The 20,193-nt window shown below is 47.0% G+C and overlaps 1 protein-coding gene across 1 annotated transcript in view; it reads right to left on the bottom strand.

Annotated features, from left to right (window-relative positions):
- Aacs (acetoacetyl-CoA synthetase) overlaps positions 1-20,193 on the bottom strand; it is a 78,067-nt gene that overhangs the window by 39,348 nt on the left and 18,526 nt on the right. Inside the window, exons 5-8 of the mRNA XM_004668503.2 lie at positions 17,361-17,458; positions 11,773-11,887; positions 11,509-11,590; positions 8,537-8,684 (exon numbers count right to left, since the gene is read on the bottom strand). Of these exons, the coding sequence (XP_004668560.2) occupies positions 8,537-8,684; positions 11,509-11,590; positions 11,773-11,887; positions 17,361-17,458 (443 nt within the window). The remainder of the gene's footprint in view (positions 1-8,536; positions 8,685-11,508; positions 11,591-11,772; positions 11,888-17,360; positions 17,459-20,193) is intronic.

Here is a 20,193-nt window from a genome sequence, read left to right as displayed (position 1 = left end):
TACATAAAATAAACAAGGTGGCACAGAAGCTGGAGGCCCTGGAGTGCCCATTCTCTCTGTCTCTCTCTCTCCCTCTTTTTCTCTGACAAATAAATTAATTTAATTTAATATATTCAAAAACTAATTCAGGTATAGTAGGAGAAGAATTTCACTCCAAAGGCATAGTAGGTATTTTCAACAAAATCATAGAAGAAAATTTCCCCCAAATAAGGAAAGAGATGCCAAGTTACAAGAAGCCTTTAGAATACCAAACAGACAAAACCAGGAAAGATCCTCTCCTCACCATGTTATAATTAAACTAGTAAACACAAAAATGAAAGAAAATATCTTGAAAGCAGTTAGACAGAAAGACCAAGTCACGTTTAAAGGCAAGGCCATCAGCATAACAGCTGATTACTCAATACAAACTATAAAAGTCAGAAGGGCTGGGGGCATGGTGACGCACACCTTTAATCCCAGCACTCGGGAGGCAGAGGTAGGAGGATCGCCTTGAGTTCAGGCCACCTTGAGACTACATAGTTAATTCCAGGTCAACCTAGGCCAGAGTGAGACCCTACCTTGAAACCACCCGCCTGCCCCCCCCCCCGCAAAAAAAAAAAATAGCAACTGTCAACCTGTCAACCAAGATTACTTTATCCAGAAAAGCTATCCATTCAAATTGATGGAAAAATAAGGACATTCCACAACAAAAGCAGGCTAAAGGGATATATGGCCACTAAGCCAGCTCTACAGAAAATACTTGAAGGGATCCTTCACATTGAAGAGAAAGAAAAGCATATGCACGAGTAAACAGGAAAAAATAAACTATACTCAAATAACAGCTAATTCATGAGAGTAAATGGAAAACAGGAAACACTACAAAAGAAGAAGAATGGCAAAAATGAATATACACTTTTCAATAGTAACTCTTACTATCAATGGCCTCAATGCCCAACTTGCAGAGTGGATTAAATGGCAGGATCCTGGGCTAGAGAGATGGCTTAGTAGTTAAGGCATTTTCCTGTGAAGCCAGAGGACCCAAGTTAGATTCCACAGGACCCACATAAGCCAGATACACAAGGTGGCACATATGTCTGGAGTTTGTTTACAGTGGCTAGAGGCACTGGCACACCCATTCTCTTTCTCTCTCTCAAATAAATAAATAAAAATATGTTTTAAAAAGGCAGGACCCTTCTGTTTGTTGCCTCAAACAAACTCACCTCTCCATAAAAGGCAGATAGCATCTTAGGGTGAAAGGATGGAAAATGGTATTTTAAGCAAATAGACCTAGAAAACAAGCAGGTGTTACTATCCTAATATCTGACAGGAAAGACATCAAACCAACACTAGTTAGGAAAGATAAAGAAGGTCACTTTATTTTGATATAAGGTACAATGCAACAGGAGGTCATTACAATCCTAAACATATATGCACCTAACATGGGGGCTCCCAATTTCATCAAACAAACACTATCAGATTTAAGGTCACAGATAACATCAAGCACAATGGTAATGGGTGACTTCAACACCCCACTCTCATCAATTGACAGGTCATCCTGAAAAAATAGAGAAGCATCTGGATTAAATGATGCCATAGAACAAATGGACCTAACATTCCATCCAAATGCTGCAGAACATTCCATCCAAATGCTGCAGAATATACATTCTTTCCAGCAGCACATGGAACATTCTCAAAAACAGACCATTAGGACATAAAGCAAATCTTAACAAATATAGAAAGATTGAAATAATTCCTCATACTTTATCTGATCACAACAATAGTGAACATTGCAAGCCTTAAAGTTTGACCAGTCAGGCCAAGTGACCCAATGGGTGCGATAGTGGCATGTCTGTTACATGGAAAACCAACTGTTCTCTAATTGGATTGGAGGCCCGAGCCATAGGAGGGAATATATGCCAAGTCAAAAGCCTATGGAGGACTGGAGAAATGGATTAGCAGTTAAGGAGCTTGCCTGCAAAGTCTAAGGAGCCATGTTTGACTCTCCAGATCCCACATAAACCAGACACACAAAGGTGAAGCAAGCACAAGGTCATACATGACCACTAGGTGACACAAACACCTGGATTTCAATTGCAGTGACTCAGGCACTGGCGTACCAACTCTTTTTCTTTCTCTTTCTCTCTCTCCCTCTCTCTGTGTCTGTCTGTCTCTCTCTCTCTCTCTCTCTCTCTCTCTCTCTGTGTGTGTGTGTGTGTGTGTGTGTGTGTGTGTGTGTGTGTGTGTGTGAGATTCTCTTTCGCTCTCTAAAATAAAATAAATCTTTAACTTTTTTTTTTTCTGAGATAGGGTCTCACTCTAGCCCAGGCTGACCTGGAATTCACTATGGAGTCTCACAGTGGCCTTGAATTCATGGCAATCCTCCTACCTATGCCTCCCGAGTGCTGGGATTAAAGGCATGCGCCACCACGTCCAGCTAAAATAAATTTTTAAAAAGCCTATGGCAGGAGAGATCATGAGCCCTAAGGGTATAAAGCCTGCTGTTGTCTGGCTAAATGCATATGTCATGTTCACCAAACTGCCTAGTAAGCACTTTTGTTAATGTTCATATTCATGCATTAATGCTACTCTCTCTTTTGGTTAGAAAAACTTCTCTTTTCAGATGGCAGTGTCCTCCGGGATGACTCAAAAAGCCACATAGTGGGCTGGAGAGATGGCTTAGTGGTTAAGCGCTTACCTGTGAAGCCCAAGGACCCCGGTTGGAAGCCCCAGGACCCACGTTAGCCAGATGCACAAGGGGATGCACACATCTGGAGTTCATCTGCAGTGGCTACAGGCCCTGGCGCACCCATTCTCTCTCTCTCTCTCCCCCTCCCTCCCTCTCTCTCTCTCTCCCTCTTTCTCTCTCTGTTGCCCTCAAATAAATAAATAAAATACCAAAAAGAGAGAAAACTTTAAAAAAAAGGCAACATAGTGCTGAGAAGTGACAGAGGAGTGTTCATAACTGATACATCTCTATCACACCTTCTAAGGCTCAAGGTCCATTACAGAAGAGGTGACAGAAAGAATGTAAGAGCCAAAGGAAGGTTAGGACTGCTTACAATGCAATCTTCCAGATACAAAATGGCCTGGATATCCATGACTTCACAGTGCCTGGCACTACCTACCCAAGGCCCTCATAATAGGGAGGAAAAGATGACATCAAAATAAAGAGAGAAACTAATTGAGAAGGGGAAAGGATATGATGGGAGATGGATTTGTAAAAGGGAAAGTGGGGGAAGGGAGAGAATTATCATAGTTTATTGTCGATTATTATACAAGTTGTCAATAATAAAAGTTTATATGTATATAAAAGAAAGGAAGTTGGGGTTGGAAAGACTGCTCATTGGTTAAGGTGCTTGCCTGCTGTGGAGGTTTGATTCAGGTGTCCCCCATAAACTTATGTGTTCTGAATGCTAGGTTCCCAGCTGATAGAGATTTGGGAATTAACATCTCTTGGAGGCAGTTATTTTTGGGAACAGGCTTATGGGTATTATCGCTAGTATCCCCTCGCCAGTGTTTGGCACACTCTCCTGTTCCTGTTGTCCACCTGAGGTTGGCCACGGGGTGCTATCCACCCTCTTTGCTCAAGCCGTAGTTTTCCCTGCCATCATAGAGCTTCCCCCTCAAGCCTGTAAGCCAAAATATAGCCTTTTTTCCCAAAAGCTGCTCTTGGTCAGGTGATTTCTGCCAGCAATGAGAACCTGACTGGAGCACCTGCAAAGCCCAACAACCCTGGTTGGATTAACAAGTACCCACATAAAGCCAGGTGTGCAAAGTGACACATGCATCTGGAGTTTGTTTCCTGTGGCTTGAGGCCCTGGTGTGACCATTCTCAGTTTCTTTTCTCTTTCTCTCTCTCTCTGCTTGCAAGGAAAGAAGAAAAAGAAAAAAAAGAAGGAAGGAAAGAGAGAAAGAAAGAAAGAAAGAAAGAAAGAAAGAAAGAAAGAAAGAAAGAGAAAAAAGTCCAGAGAGATAGCTCAGTGGTTAAGGCACTTGCCTGCAAAGCCTAATGACACAGGTTCAATTCCTCAGTACTCCATAAAGCCATATGCACAGAGGGGCACATGTACTGTCTCTGGAGTTCAACTACAGTGGCTAAAGGCCCTAACATTCCCATTCTCTCCCTCCCTCCCTCCCTCCCCCCCCCTTTCTCTCTCTCTCTCTCTGCTTGCAAATTTTAAGAGAATGTCACCATGAGCATCTGGCTGACATGGGTACTGGGGAATCAAACTTGGATCATTTGCCTTAAGCACTAAGCCATCTCTCCAGCCCTTAATAATTTTTTTAATATATTTTATTTATTTATTTATTTGAGAGAAAAAAAAAGAGAAAGAGAGGGAGAGACTAGGCAAGCCAGGGCCTCCAGCCACTGCAAACGAACTCCAGATGCATGAGCCCTCTTATGCATCTGGTTTACGAGGGTCCTGGAGAATCGAAACAGGATGCTTTGGTTTTGCAGGCAAATGCCTTAACCGCTAAGCCATCTCTCCAGCCCCACCCTTAATAATTTTTTAAAAAAGAAATGCAGTCAGGCTTGGTGGCTCATGCCTTTAATCCCAGAACTTGGGAGACAAAGATAGAAGGATTGATTACTGTGAGTTCAAGGCCACTCTGAGACTACAGAGTGAATTCCAAGTCAGCCTGGGCTACAGTGTGACCCTACCTCAGGAAAAAGAAAGAAAAGAGGAGAGGAAAGGGAAAGGAGGGAAAGAGGGAGGGGGGGGAAAGGAAGGAAGGAAGGAAGGAAGGAAGGAAGGAAGGAAGGAAGGAAGGAAGGAAGGAAGGGCAGGCGAACAAAAGAAAGAAAGAAAGAAGTGCAGTTTCTCCTCACCCTGCACCAGAGACAGCCGGGTGAGCAGTTTCGCATGTTCCTTTACAGATCTGCGCTGGCCTTCACCACATGCTCACTCACACTACTTGCTGAGCTTTCACGGCTCTTCCTGTCCTGTGCTGTGTCTTCTTAGTAACCTCCTTACAAACCTGCTTCCCCAGAGCTGCCCAGTACCCCATTTCCTGCACCCATGCCTTCCAAGCAGCTCTGGCTGGTGGCTGGCAGAGAAGGAGGAAACTTCCTTCACAGAGTGCATGGAGGGGCCACTGCCCATCAATTCACCCTCTGCCTCAGTCTTGATCCAGAGGGACAGATTGGAAACACTGCCCTTCCATGCCTCTGGAGTGGGGAAACAGTACAGTCCACAGAAGTGAGCACGGGGTACACAGTAAGGTTCTTGTACTTCTTCTCCTCTATGGAGGGTCTGTGGGGCTGGCACGAGACCCTCCCTTGTTACACCAGCTCCACCCCACTCACAAGAAGTCAGAGGACAAGCCAATCAGAGGAGAACCTCCTTCAGGGCTCAACACAATTCTCCCAGAAGTCCTGGTCCAGAAGCCAGACTCCTAGGGTCCTAGATAGTGCCTACCACCATGCCTAAGAGTGGCAACTGCCACTGGCGGCAGCCTGCTGGCAAGCCTTGTCAACAGTCCACAGGAACATGCAGGAAGTGCTGAAATAGACAAGGCTTTTCTACAGATCCAAAATGCCTGGGACTCCACAGCTAAACTGCAGGCTGATGCACGGTGCCTGTCACAGGGGAGGACACAAGCTTCCACAGAAAGTTCCTCATATAGGGCTTCACGCAGGCAGGGTGGGTAAGAATTTGAGGATGACAACCTTTATAGAAAATCATTCAATGGATGCCATCTATATACAATGGATCCACTAAAGGACACAGCCTGGCTACGTGGCCAACATTAAATCCCTTCCCTCTTTCCCACTCACTGCAGTCTGTAATGAGGGCAGAGCTCCACCCAGCAGTCAGCTGTCTTGCAGCACTACCCCAAGCCACTGCTATGCACAGGCCCATCATGCTCTCAGCACAACACAGCTTTGGTTTCCTCTCCTGGGTTTTTCTCAGTCCTTTGCGTTTTAAACCCTACACTGCATCTGAATGCAGGCCCCATGCCACTGAGCCAGAGACATACCCCTGCACTGAGCAATTCAATTTAAAGGAAGGAAAGGGAATCTTCTTTCTGGGACCTTCCATGGACTAAGGACACAACCACAAGCCAATGACAACCCATGACTACATACCAGAGTGCTGGCAGCAGCCCTACCTTATGCTTTGGCCTCTCTTCAGCTGTCTTCAAGTCTGCTATCAGGTAACTAACTCTCAAACAATTGTGTGATTCCAATGCTCTGACAGCTGAGGCAGGGCTATAGAAATGAAGGACCAAGGTTTGATTCCCCAGAATCCACGTAAACCAGATGCACAAGGTGGCATATGTGTCTGGAGTTCATTTGCAGTGGCTGGAGGCCCTGGTATGCCCGATATCTATCTATCTATCTATCTATCTATCTATCTATCTCTTTCTCAAAATAAGAAAATATAAATTCTTTTAAGTAGAATGAGGCAGGAGGATTGCCACATTGAAGGCCAGCCTGGACTACATAGAAAGACCTTGTATCAAAACAACAATAAAAAAGAGAATTCTGGGCTGAAGAGATGGCTTAGTGGTTAAGGCACTTGCCTGCAAAGCTTAAGGACCTAGGTTCAATTACCCAGTACCCATGTAAGCCAGAAGCACAAGGTGGTACATACATCTGGAGTTTGTCTGCAGTGGCTGGAGGCTCCAGTGCACCCATTCTCTCTCTCTATCTCTTTGTCTCTCTCTCTCTCTCTCAAATAAATAAAATAAAATGTTTTAAAAGTTCAAGAAAAAGAGAGAGAGAATCCTGAAAACCAGGCAAGATGCTTAGTCACTCTCTGGAGATCCAAGAGTCAAGTGAGGACAGAATAAATATAACTTTCCTATCTGTCCGCTCTAAATTTATCAGGCATGATCCTTTTATGAGCAAACTACATTACAGCTAATACATTTTTATGTTCTTCTCCTAAAAAAATGACAGTCACTATGCAAAAATGCTAAAAATAATGGTAAAATTATACATTTTGATTTTTCTGGAGATGCCTTGTTTGGCCGCATAAACCCTGCCCTATACAAGAGCTTCAGAAGACACTGGGCCCTTTCCGCCGGCCCACAGGAGCTCAGCAGCTCTGGGCACCCAGCTTGATGTAGTAAATCAGGCTCATACAACAGTAGCCAGCCAGTGTTGTTCCTTCACCCCATGTCCCCCTCCAACCTTGCAGTTTTTAGGTACCCTGCTGTATCAGTAGGCTCATGGTGGTTTTTTTTATATTTTAGTTTTTACTTACTTATGTGTGTGTGTGAGAGAGACAGTGGGCGCACCAGGGCCTCTAGCCACTGTTAACAAACTCTAGACACATGTACAACTATGTGCATATGGTTTACATGGGTACTGGGGAATCAAGCCTGGGTCCTTAGGCTTTGCAAGCAAGCACCTTAACTACTAAGCCATCTCTCCAGCCCAGACTCATGTTTTGTCTGTGGTTATTTCACAACTGCAACTGAACCTTAGTTAAGTCCAAATCCAGGAGGCCAAGAGACCAGGTCACTCCCCCAGCCCCCGGCCCTACCCCACGTTCCTATGGAAGTCTGCTGGACAGACTGGGTACAACTATAAAATGCCTGTGTGAAAGTCCCTTTGTGGAAGGGATCCATTCTAACTGTTGAATGAGGCAGAATTCTAAGTTTCCTATTTCACTTCACAGCCCACCTCATCAGGCTACAGCTAATAAGCTGTCCAAGAACATGCACAGTCTCCTCTTAGAAAGTGAGGGAGAAAATACTGAGAGCACTAAGTTGCACTATGGTGATGAGGGTTTGGGCTCTGGAGGCTGAGCCATCACACGAGGAGGCTCCTCCCCCAAGGCTAGGAGGCAAGACAAGGAGGTGGAGGAGTAGCTAGCACCTGTGAGGAGGGAGGCTGGGATGCAGACTCCACACCAGCCAACAAGGCCTGGAACTGAGGCCTCTAGAAAAGCCTGCCTTACTAGTTCTTTAAAAACTTACAGACAAATGTCTGAGCCTCCTGCCTAATCATCGTCCCGAGCTCTTGCTAAGTTAAGGACACTTGGTAGTAAATACTAATGGCTTTCAAATTTTGACTGTAGCCTGCAGTCAAGTTCCACAAGGCCACTCAGTGTGTTTCCACATCTGTACCCACACTATATAAGGGCAGTTTCATGAAAACATACACCCCTGACAGTCATTGCATGTTTACACTTTCTGCCCTCCACAATTCTGACTTTGTTTTTTGGTCGTTTCAAGGTATGGTCTTCCTCTAGCCCAGGTTGACCTGGATCTCATTCTGGCAGTCTATAGGTCACAATGCTCTTCCTACCTCAGCCTCATAAATGCTGGCTCTTCAGTACTGGTGGCCCACCCACTGAGCTCACAATCTCCTAGAAGCCCACATGAGAAAGCCCAGGTCCACCCAGCGCGCGCCCACTTGGACAGAACTACGTGTTTGCTGCCATGATGACAGCTGCCACAGTGCCCCCAAGACAGTAGCTCTCCATCATCCTGGGACCAACTCTGAGTCTTCCTGAAACACTTAGGAAAGAAGCTGGACTCCAGAGAGGGGACCAGAAGAGACTGGGAGCCCCATCAGACAAGCACAGGAAAAGATACCTACCCCAGCAGAGTGCACCATGCACTTGGGTGCTCCTGTGGTGCCCGACGAGAACATGATAAACAGAGGGTGGCTGAAGGGCAGCTGCTCAAACTCCAGCTGAGGCGCCTGCTCACCTGCTCCGCCTGAGAGGAAATCATCCAGGAATGCGCTGTGGGCAGGAACATGGGAAAACCAACAGTGAACCCTCCAGAACGCCAAAATGGATCTGCTGATTCCACCCCCAGCTAGATGTGGCCTGACATCCATCTACTTCTACCATAATAAAAACCGGGGGGAGGGGGAGCTGGGGCAATAGCTCAGTGCATGAAACACTCACAAACATAAGGGTCTGAGTTCAGATCCCAACACTCCAGTACATAGCAGTGCAAGCCTGTAACCCCAGTGCTTGAGAAGTGGAGAGCCACCCAGAGCAAGCTGTCCAGCTAAACCAGCCAAATCAGAAACCCCTGTCTCAATAAATAAGGTGGGGAGTGATTGAGGAAAACACCCAACTTCTGGCCTCTATACACATACCACACACACATACACATACACACACACACACACACATACACACACACACAAATAGTATAAAATGCCTAGAGGACTGGAGTAATAGCATCTGCTTAGCATGTGAAGGCACTGGAAAGATGGCTCAGCAGTTAAAGGTGCTTGCTTGCAAAGCCTGATGGCCTAGGTACCCATGTAAAACCAGATGCACAAAGTAGCTCATGTCTCGAGTTTGCACTGGCAAGAGACCCTGGCATGGTCATTTTCTCTCCCCTTCCCTGGTTTTCTCTCTCCCTCCTTCCCTCCCTCCCTTTCTCTCCCTGCAAAGAAAAAAAAAAAAAGATTTAAAAAGCCATAGTTTGGGATCTTTGTGGGAGGAAGGGGGATCACATGCTATGAACTTAAGCTAATAGGGGAGCTCAGTGAATGACTAAGGGTTTGAAGTTCATTTCCACTCTGGACACATTCACGAGCACTCTCATAAACACTGTAACAGGATGGGAAAGGCTGCTCACAAGTAATGCTATGCAGACCCTGGGAAGCCATCTTTGAACTTGATATTGAAGTCTTCTAGCCCATTTCCTCTGTCCACTGTTACTGCCTGATGAGCAGCCTGGGTTTAAGGCTCTGACTGCCCAAAAGGGAGCTCTGGCCAGGTATGTGTCTGAAGTTCATTTGTAGGCCCTGGAGCGCTCCATCTCTCTTTGTCTCTCTCTGCCTCTTTCTCTCTCTCAAATAAATAAATATACTTTTAAAATTAAAAAAAAAAAGCTGGGTTGGAGAGTTAGCTTAGTGGTTAAGGCACTTGCCTGGAAGCCTAAGGACCCAGGTTCAATTCCCCAGTACCTACATAAGCCAGATGCACAAGGTGACACATGCATCTGGAGTTTGTTTGCAGTGGCTGGGGACCCTAGTACACCCACTCTTTCTATCTGCCTATTTCTTTCTTCCCCTCTCTCTCTCTCTCTCTCTCACAATAAATAAATAAAATATTTAAATTTAAGAAAAAGCTGGGTATTGTGGTACATGCCTTCAGTCAATCAGCCCTTGGGAGACAGGGGAAGTTGTAGGCCAGCCTGGGACTACACAACTCCAGTAAGCCTTGGCTGGAATGAGACTTTCAAAACAGACAACAGCACAGCAAGTAGCACTTGGGATGTAATGAGGAGAGAGCCTCCTGCTGTATAAAGCAGTGAATGAAGCCGGGTGTGGTGGTGCGCACCTTTAATCCCAGCACTTGGGAGGCAGAGGTAGGAGGATTGCCGTGAGTTCGAGGCCATCCTGAGACTACATAGTTAATTCCAGGTCAGCCTGAGCCAGAGTGAGATCCTACCTCGAAAAACCAAAAACAAAATTTAAAAATAAATAAATAATAATAATAATAATAAATAAAGCAGCAAATGTGGCTCTCCTTTGTCTCAATTGTAGATACGCACAGAAACAGGCAAACAAGTGCCGGCCATCCTGGGACTAGCAGCACCAGTCTGCTTTTCCTCCTCTGCATGACAGCCTCTGTCAGACACCCAAGAGCCAAGTCACTGGTTACAAAGAAAGCAGAATGGGGGTCTGCCAATCTGGCTGGAACACAGAGTCAGCAGAGTTCTCTAAGTCTACCTGGGCTTGCCTTCTATGCTTTAGGGAACAGAACTCCCTGCCCCTCACAGTGACACACTGTTACTGATTGCTAACTATACACTAGCTTGGCATTCACCTATCTACCTCACAGCTGGGAAGAACTAACTACCCCACGTGATGATTGCAGAAAGCAAGATACAGGCAGGTTAAGCACCAATCTGGAGTCACCTAGCCAAAATCTGAACCCAAGTGAGCTGGCTCTGGTGACTTTAGTCTCACCAAACTGTATTTTGATCATGACACCCTTCCTTATGCAGTAAGGGCCAGCTAGAACAGACCAAGGCAAATGAGGTTCCACCTCCCCAGACCTTGCAGAGGAACAGCCAGGCCCCTCACTGGGCCCAGCAGTCATCTCTGTTCCCTGCTCCCACAGGTAAGACTCATCACTGGAAATACATTGTACCCCCTAAAGACCAGAAGACAGTACCGTGCACAACTGGGAAGTCTGCCATCACCCACCATGGGTGCACATGTATACAGACAAGCAGGTAAACACATGTCCATATGTACCTGGGCATGTGTGTACCACATGAGTGAGGTGTAAGCATGCCTGTGAACTCCACAGTTAATATGAGCTCCAACACTAAGCTGTAGGGCTAATCCAAGAAGCCAGGGCTGGACCTTTTCAGTCTTGCACAGCAAAAGGACATAGGCAAGGAGTGACAGCTCCTGGGACCTCCCATTCTGTCACTCACTTGCTATGCTCCCCCAAGAGATTAACTGTGGGGTCTGCCCATGTCCCACCCATAGAATGAAGGTCCTAACCAGCAGCTCCCCCACTTCTCACACCCTGATACAAGTCCAGATGAAGGCTCCCCACAGCTCCACCTAGGGCCAGAGAGCAGTACCTGTTTGGGATCTTGGAAATGTCAATCTTCTCCTTAGGGACAATGTAGGGGATCAGCACCACTCTCTGCAGGTCAGGAAGCCCTGAAAGGAGGGTGGGCAAAGTCAGGACACAGATACACTCAGCTGCCAAAATCCAGCCATAGTCTGAGATGGGAAGGAGGACTCCTGAGGGGAATTCTATCTCTTCCTACACTCAAGGCTCCAGGGAGATGCCCATCTACATATGTATGCAACCCCTCCCCCAGAGACAAAGCACAGCACACCTTTCACCACACGCTGCAACTTCTCCAAGTGGCTGTGCTCCTTGCCATTGTAGACAACAGCCTCCACTGAGAAGATGAGCTTCGGCTGAATTTGAGAAAAGCGGTCTAGGACACCCTGAAAAATGAAGGAACAAGTCAGCACAGACCATCCAAAAGGCAAAACTCTTGGGCCACCCCTAGGAGTGGGAAAGGCTGACAGCACCTAAGCCATGCCCTTCATCCCCAAATCCATCAAAACACAACCCACATCTAAAAAACAAGGTCATGACAAGGAAGGTCTCAGCAGCACAAAAACCTGTGCATTCCAGGCCTGTCCTTAAGTAGTAAGGCTGTCTGCTGCAGAGAACCCCTGCACCATAGGAGGAGGTCCACCTCCCAGAAGGACAACCATGGCATCACAAGGTGGCCCCTGATTCTGTTCCTCTGAATCTTCACTTAAAGAGGAACCTGACTCCTCTAAGTGGTCCACGTTGACCTGGAATTCATTATGTAGTGAGTGGCCTTGGACTCACGGTAATCCACCTATCTCTGCCTCCCAAGTGCTGGGATTAAGGATGTGTGCCACCATGCCCGGCTTAAGTGATACTTTTTTGCCAACTGGATAGAGACATCTATGAGTATGCACAGTGCTGAAGAAATCCTGGCTGAAGGAGCAAGTTCCCCACTTGCAGATCTGCCCTTCCCCGCCTCCCACAATGAGAGAGGTGCAGCCTCCTGACACCTATGCCACCAAAGGACCAGATCACAGCACTCTGGAGCAGGCCTCCTCTTCAGCTCCACCCACAAGGCCATCCCCTAGGCAGGAGCGCTGTGCAGGAGGCATCTTCCTCACTCTACTACAGCCTTGTCAGCAGCCCAAGGGCAGCTTAGATGGTGCCCATGGTGACAGCAGACACAAAAGAACAGGGTCCCCACCTGGCTATAGGCCCAGTCACCTGCAGAGAGATCATTAAGTTAATTAAGGACCTAAGCTGAGTAATTAACTGGTAATTAAGAAGATGCACAAGCCTTTGTTTTTAGAGCTCTCAGGTGACTTTCAGCAAGTGAGGGAGCCAACAGCTCATGGTGGGATTCCCCCACCAGTTACATCAGCATCCCCTGCCCCTCCCACAAACACTACAGATTGTCTAGCAATCTGCTTCCATCAGCACAGCAGTTCTGATGCACCATAACCTGAGACTCTCTGAGCTAAAGGTCCAAGAACAGAGATCACTTCCAGAGACTAACAGAGGGGAGTTGTGGAAGGCATTCGTCTAGTCTACCTCCTGGGCACTGAGGCCCTGCCAGGGAGCCAGCGAGCATCCTTCTTCCATGATGCACTCCACAGAAAAACTGCATGGACACAGCAACTGGATGTGTCGTGTTATTGCTTCCTATTTCCAACTGCTGCCAGGAAAGTATGTTCCCAACACAAGCAGCAGGGAGGAAAATAGGAAAGGAAGGAGCCAGGCTTGGCAGCAAACCCCTTTCAACCCAGCAGTAGGCTGAGACAGGAGGATCACAACTTCAAAGCCAGCTTAGGGCCATATCTGTCTCCAAAAATATTTTAAGAAATAAGGCTGGAGATACGGCTCAGCAGTTAAGGCCACTGCAGTAGTTCTCTCTGTCTCTATCTCTTCTCTCTCTTCTCTTCTCTTCTCTTCTCTTCTCTTCTCTTCTCTTCTCTTCTCTCTCTCTCTCTCTCTCTCTCTCTCTCTCTCTCTCTCTTGCTTGCAAACAAATACTTATTTTTTTTTAAATTAAGATATAAAGAATAAGACTAGAATTAAATTACCTAAAACTAGGGCAGGAGAGATGGTTTAGCAGTTAAGGTGCTTGCCTGTGAAGCCTAAGGACCCAGGTTTGATTCCCTAATACCCATGTAAGCCAGATGCACATGGTAGCACACAAGTCTGGAGTTAGTCTACAGTGCCTAGAGGCCCTAGTATACCCATTTTCTCTCTCTCCCTCTCTCTTTCTCAATTAAATTAATAGAATTAAATTTAAACAGGACACTGGGCATGGTGGCACATGTCTTTAATCAGTACTCAGGAAGCAGAGGTAGGAGAATCGCTGTGAGTTAAAGGTCAGCCTGAGACTATATAGTGAATTCCAGGTCAGCCTGGGCTAGAGGGAGACCCTACCTCAAAAAAGAAAAAAACTTGAAGAGGAGTTGGGGATATTGCTCAGTAGTAGAGTTTGCCTAGAGAGTGCAAGGCCCTGAGTTCAGACCCCAGCACCAGCAAGAAAAAAACTAAAGTAAAAGAAAGGAATTACGAGGGCAGACTTCATTGGTAATTCCTACCTTTTTCCCCAAAATATCAATAAAATAAACTTTTTGACAAATCTGATCACTTTGCAGCATGCCATGCCCCAAGCACAGTACTGACACCCAACATGTATATCAGCTCGGGGAACCTCTGCCACCACCACCCACACTGCAGAGGGAGCATCCACTGGACTACAGGAATGCAACTACTAAGAAACTGACGTTTTCACTTTACAGAGGAATAGGAAGCAGGAGGAAGGGTGGCAACATTTGGTGACAGCGTGAAGCACAGTGGCACAGGGAACCTCCCACCCCAACATGCCATCCACTGCAGGAGGTGAGGAGAAAGTCACAGCCTTGGGACCTCGCTGCACTTCAGGAAAGCCCAGGGCTCAGGGCAGCAACTGACTTGGTTACAGGAAGACTTCATTTTTTGGTTTTCTCGGTTGGTTTGCTTTCAAGCTGCGATGAAATACACAAACCTACCACTACAGATCTGACTATATCAGTGCTTAGCAACCAGTCAGGCAGGTGCTGAGTCACGCAGATGGCCACCCAGAGCTGAAGCTGACCCATCTACACTCACAAGCACACACAGCTCCCTGAGCAGCAGTGCACCTGAGAAGGAAAGCAACAGGCTGCGCCCCAGGCATGAGGGTATCCGAGGGGGCTCCCCATCACCAGCTCAAAGTCAGCATCTTGGTAAGGCCTAGCACAACTCCTATAGGCAATGGCCTCCAGGCCCAGACATGTCAGCTACCCCAGGCACAGCGGCCATAACTGTAGGGGGGCGAGAAAAAGGCAGGGACGGGGCTTTGGATCACAGATTCATCCCAGGACACACCTCACAGTTACCGGGAGTGCAAATGAGCAAGTCCTGGGCCTACTGTGGACACAGGATCCAGGCCGGTGCAAGCAGGCAGGAGTGCTGCTCCCCAGGGTTCTCCATGATAGCCCCAGGCTGCTGAATCACACCACATATGTCACTTCCTGTATATCACCAGTGCCACACATGCCACCCATCTCTAACAGAAAGGAAAGAGGACTCAGCCATGGAGACCAGTTAAAGAACCACTTCTGGAGTCAGGGGTTGAGAGACTTGTCCTAGCAGGAAGTGGTCACTACTCATTCTCTGACCCACAGACACAAGTATATGGCATGCATTCTCTTCCCAGAGCCACTTCTGGAATCAGGGGCTGAGGGATGCAGCCAACCACACTGAGGAAAAAGGGAAAAGCAGGGCCCTGCTGCCCCCTGGTGCCCATGTTAGCAGCAAGCCATCTCGCTCACAGACGCACACAAGCAGCTGTGAAGGCAGACACCCACAACTCAAAAGCCAGGGAAAAATGCCCCTAAGAGCCTTTGTGAAGAGCCACTTGCTGGGACAGTACTCTAGAGTTACTGGAATCCTCTAGTAGTAACTAGAACGACATTCAGCAATGGGGTCAGCTGTAAGAACAAGCCAAGCCAGCATTATTCACCAGTATTCAGCACAGGCCCAGCCTTGGTCAGAAGCTCTAACAGAGCAGGCAGCATAGATGTCCACATATCCCTCAAAAGTGCATGTCATCAAGCCAGATGTGGTAGCACATGACTTTAGTTCTAGCACTTGGGAGGCTGAGCCAAGAGGATCGCTGTGAATTCAAGGCCAGGCAGGGGCTACAGAGTGAGTTCCAGGTCAGCCTGGACTAGAGACCCTGTTTCAAAAAAAAAAGTGCCTGTTCTCCTGGAGTCCATGGGTCCAGATACCCAGGGCGGTACCCAGCTGAGCAGTGTGACCTGAGTGGGCCTCACTCTGCTAACACAGCCTGTGTCCACAAAAGGGCCACAAGCTGAGCAAATCCAATGGTGATCACATGCCCTTGCCCTCACCTGGGCAGCTCTGAGCAACTGACACACCCTGGGTCCCATGGTTCCCTGGCATGTGGAGTACCAGCAACTCCCAAGCACTCCCCACACAGCAGAGAAGGGGCCAGAATCCTAACAGCTACAATCCACAGGAGCTCAGGACAAACCCAACTACTGGCCTCAGAAGACCTTAAGAACACCTAACAGGGTCCAAAAGTCCAGACAAAAAAAGGCAAGGTGGGGCTGGAGAGATGGCTTAGCGGTTAAGCGCTTGCCTGTGAAGCCTAAGGACCCCAGTTCGAGGCTCGGTTCCCCAGGTCCCATGTTAGCCAGATGCACAAGGGGGCGCACGCGTCTGGAGTTTGTTTGCAGAGGCTGGAAGCCCTGGCGCGCCCATTCTCTCTCTCCCTCTATCTGTCTTTCTCTCTGTGTCTGTCGCTCTCAAATAAATAAATAAAAAATAAAATAAAATAAAAGGCAAGGTGATGCCACAGGAGCCCAGAGGAACATTGACTACCAAACATAGCACCTGCTAACATCACCAACAAATTCTGACAATCTGGGACTTAGCTAAAGGAAGCAAGAACTACTTCACTTATAAATTTATACACAAGGGCTGGAAGGATGGCTCAGCAGTTAAGGCGTTTACCTCCAAAGCCAAAAGGCCCAGGTTCCATTCCTCAGGACCCACGTTAGCCAGATGCACAGGGGGACACATGCATCTGGAGTTCGTTTGCAGTGGTTGGAGTGCCTATATTCATTCATTCATATTCCCTCTCTCTCCACCCCACCTCAAATAAGTAAATAAAAATAAATGTATACACAAGGTTAGGCTAGGGAGATGGCTCAACAGTTAAAGGCACTTGCCTGCAGGTCAAGGTTTGATTCTCTAGTAGCCAGGCACATGAAGTGGTACATGTGTCTGGAATTCATTAGCAGTGGCAAGAAGCTCTAGTGTGCCCATTCCCCCTCTCTCATTCTCTCCTACCTCCCCCAACCACCACTGTCTCTATCTCTCTGTGTTGTGCGTATGAAAATAAATAAATACAAAGATTTTTAAAAATAAACAAAAAATTGACAAGTGAAGTGGCTCACGCCTATAATCCCAGGGCTTGGGAGACTAAGGTAGGAGGGCTGCCTCAAATTTAAGGTCAGCCTGGGTCACATGGTCAATTCCAGGGCAGCCTAGGTTACAGAGTAAAATCTTGTCTCAACACCCCCCCAAAAATATTAAATTAATCCCAACAAGATTTACACCCATGCTGAACATGTGTGAGGCCCTATCTTCAATGGGCAGCACCAACAGGACTTGCCCCCTTTGGGCCTTTCCCTCAGTCACTCTCATCACTAGCCGGGAGATGGACAGGAGTGACGCTGCCCTTTAGCCCTACTCCACTGCAACAAAGCTCAGCCAGGGTCCAACCCCCATCCCACAGCTGCCCCAAGACACTCCTGAGCACAATGGCACCCCTCCAGCAGGACCCCAACTCACATTTACACCAAAATCTGGGGATGTGGAGCTCCAGATGGCACCAATACTTGCTGTGGCCAGCATCGCCTCCACAGCATGTGCACCATTGGGCAGATAACCTGTGGGGAATGGGGAGAAAGCCTTGAGTCCAGGAAGTCCAGGTAACAGACTTTCAAAAGTTCCTCCAAGTAACACCTTCTGCTGTCTAGCTAAATGCATGTACTACACCCACCAAACTGCCCTTTAAGCACTTTTTTGAATGTTTATACCCATACATTAACACTATTCCCACTTTTCATTAGAGAAGCTTCTTTTATAGTGGTGAACTCTATGGTGAAAGTCACCACAGTGCTGAGAAGTAGGGACAGAGGAAAGCTCAGCACTGAGACATCTCTATCACACCCTCCAAGGCTCAGGGTCTATTGAGGAAGAGGTGGCAGAAAAAATGTAAGAGCCAAAGGAAGAGTAGGACTTCTTACGATGCAATCGTCCAGACACAAAATGGCCATAATAGGAGGAAAAGATGACGATATCAACATAAAAAGAGACTAGGGCTGGGCATGGGAGTGCACACCTTTAATCCCAAGTACTTGGGAGGCAAAAATAGGAAGATCGTCCAGGCTACCCTGAGACTACTAGTGAATTCCAGGTCAGCCTGGGCTAGAGAGAGACCCTCCTCAAAAAAACCAAAACAGTAAATGAATAAATAAGACTAGTGGTTAAGCACTTGCCTATGAAACCTAAGGACCCCGGTTCAAGGCTCGATTCCCCAGGACCCACATTAGCCAGATACACAAGTAGGCGCACGCATCTGGAGTTCATTTGCAGTGGCTGGAGGCCCTGTTGCACCCATTCTCTCTATATATCTGCCTCTTTCTCTCTGTTTGTTGCTCTCAAATAAATCAATAAAAATAACAAAATAAAAAAAAAGACTAACTGGAAGGGGGAAGGGATTTGATGGAGGGAGGGTCTGAGAGGGGAAAATGATCATGAAAGGACGGAATTATCATGGTTTACTGTCTATACTTATAGAAACTGTCAATAAAAAAGTTCAATTAAAAAAAGTTTAATAGGGCTGAAGAGATGGCTTAGCGGTTAGGCGCTTGCCTGTGAAGCCTAAGGACCCCGGTTCGAGGCTCGGTTCCCTAGGTCCCACATTAGCCAGATGCATAAGGGAGCGCACGCATCTGGAGTTCGTTTGCAGAGGCTGGAAGCCCTGGAGCGCCCATTCTCTCTCTCTCCCTCTATCTGTCTTTCTCTCTGTGTCTGTCGCTCTCAAATAAATAAATTTTTTAAAAAAGTTTAATAGGTTGTTATTGTATATATGTAAGTACAATGATGGAGATGGGGAGGTAATATGATGGAAAACGGAATTTCAAAGGGGAAAGTGTCAGGGGGGAGGGAGGGAATTACCATGGGATTTTTTTTTATAATCATGGAAAATGTTAATAAAAAATTAAAAATTTAAAAATTTTTTAAAAAAAGTTTAAAAGCCAGGCATGGTGGCGCACACCTTTAATCCCAGCACTCGGGAGGCAGAGGTAGGAGGATCACCAAGAGTTCGAGGCCACCCTGAGACTACATAGTGAGTTCCAGTCAGCCAGGGCTAGAGTAAGACCCTACCTCAACAAAAAAATAAAAAAAGTTCCTCTGAGAATGGTGCCAGAGTGAGAAGAGGAGGGTGGCCTGGGGCACCAAAGGAGTGGGATTCCCTACTGCCAGCCTGCCCACCCCAGTCTTCAATCTGACCTGTCTCCTCGTTCTAATCCTGTCCTTGCCTCTCCCTCTCATGTTTCTCACAACAGCCTTCTTTCAGTCCTTCAGTTGTTCTAAGATCCTCCAGCTTCAGGTCTTTGCACAAGCTGTTTTTCCTAAATACTCACAACACACCAGCACTCCTTGCTCAGGGGTACTCGTCCTTCAGCTTTTAACTCAAAAGAAGCTTCCTCTGGAAGTCTTCCCTAAGACAAATGGTGACCCACAAAACAATGCACTTCTCTTTCCTAGAGTACTGGACCAGTGTGTGAATGGCCATGAATACACCCAGTGGGTCAATAACTGCAATCCTCTGTGAGAGCAAGAACTTCACCTGTCTTCATTTTTCCTTGTAGAATGCCGTTTACCATGCCTGCATATGAAGGCCCTCAGGATGTAGTAGTTGGCAGGTAGACAGACAGAGGCCTGTTCCTACCATCTTTGGGTTCTAACACATCTCCTTTCTTTCTCTGAGGGCAAGAGAAGGGCAGTAAGAAGAAGCAGGGGTCTGGGCGACTCTAGGTGAGGCAGAGGTGGATGAGGCCTTTCAGAATCAATGCTAGCACCTGCCCCTCTGCCCTCCACAGCTCACCTTCACTGCAGACACCCTGCTCTTGCAACCACAGGGCCTTCACGTGGGTTGTATCTACTACTTGGCTACTCTTGTTTCCCCACACTGAGCTAAGTGCTAGGTATATTTTCATTAATTCAATCATATGCAAATAGGACCTTGTCCCTTTAAGATCTGAAACAAAACAAGAAACCAAAGAGAGTTCCTGTCCCTCAGACTAATAGAATATGGTACCTTCTCTCCCTTTCTTCTTTCCTCCCTCCTTCTAGCCTTCCTTCTTTCTTCCTTCCTTTTTTTTTTTTTTTTTTTAGGTAAAGGTAACCTGGAATTCACTAAGTAGTCTCAAACTCACAGTGATCCTCCTTCCTCAGGTTCCTGAGCGCTGGGATTTAAAGGTGTACACCACCACGTCCAGCCTTCTTTCTTTATTTCTATGACTTGTTTTACTTTATGCTCCCCTATGTAGCCCAGGCTAGCCTAGAACTTTCAAACCAGCTGCCTCATCCTTCAAGGGCTGGGATTCCAGGG

This window comes from Jaculus jaculus, chromosome 13 (genome assembly GCF_020740685.1).
Source record: "Jaculus jaculus isolate mJacJac1 chromosome 13, mJacJac1.mat.Y.cur, whole genome shotgun sequence".
Taxonomy (NCBI): domain Eukaryota; kingdom Metazoa; phylum Chordata; class Mammalia; order Rodentia; family Dipodidae; genus Jaculus; species Jaculus jaculus.
The sequence above is the reverse complement of the archived record's forward strand: the minus strand, read 5'-3'. Positions and strand labels throughout refer to the sequence as shown.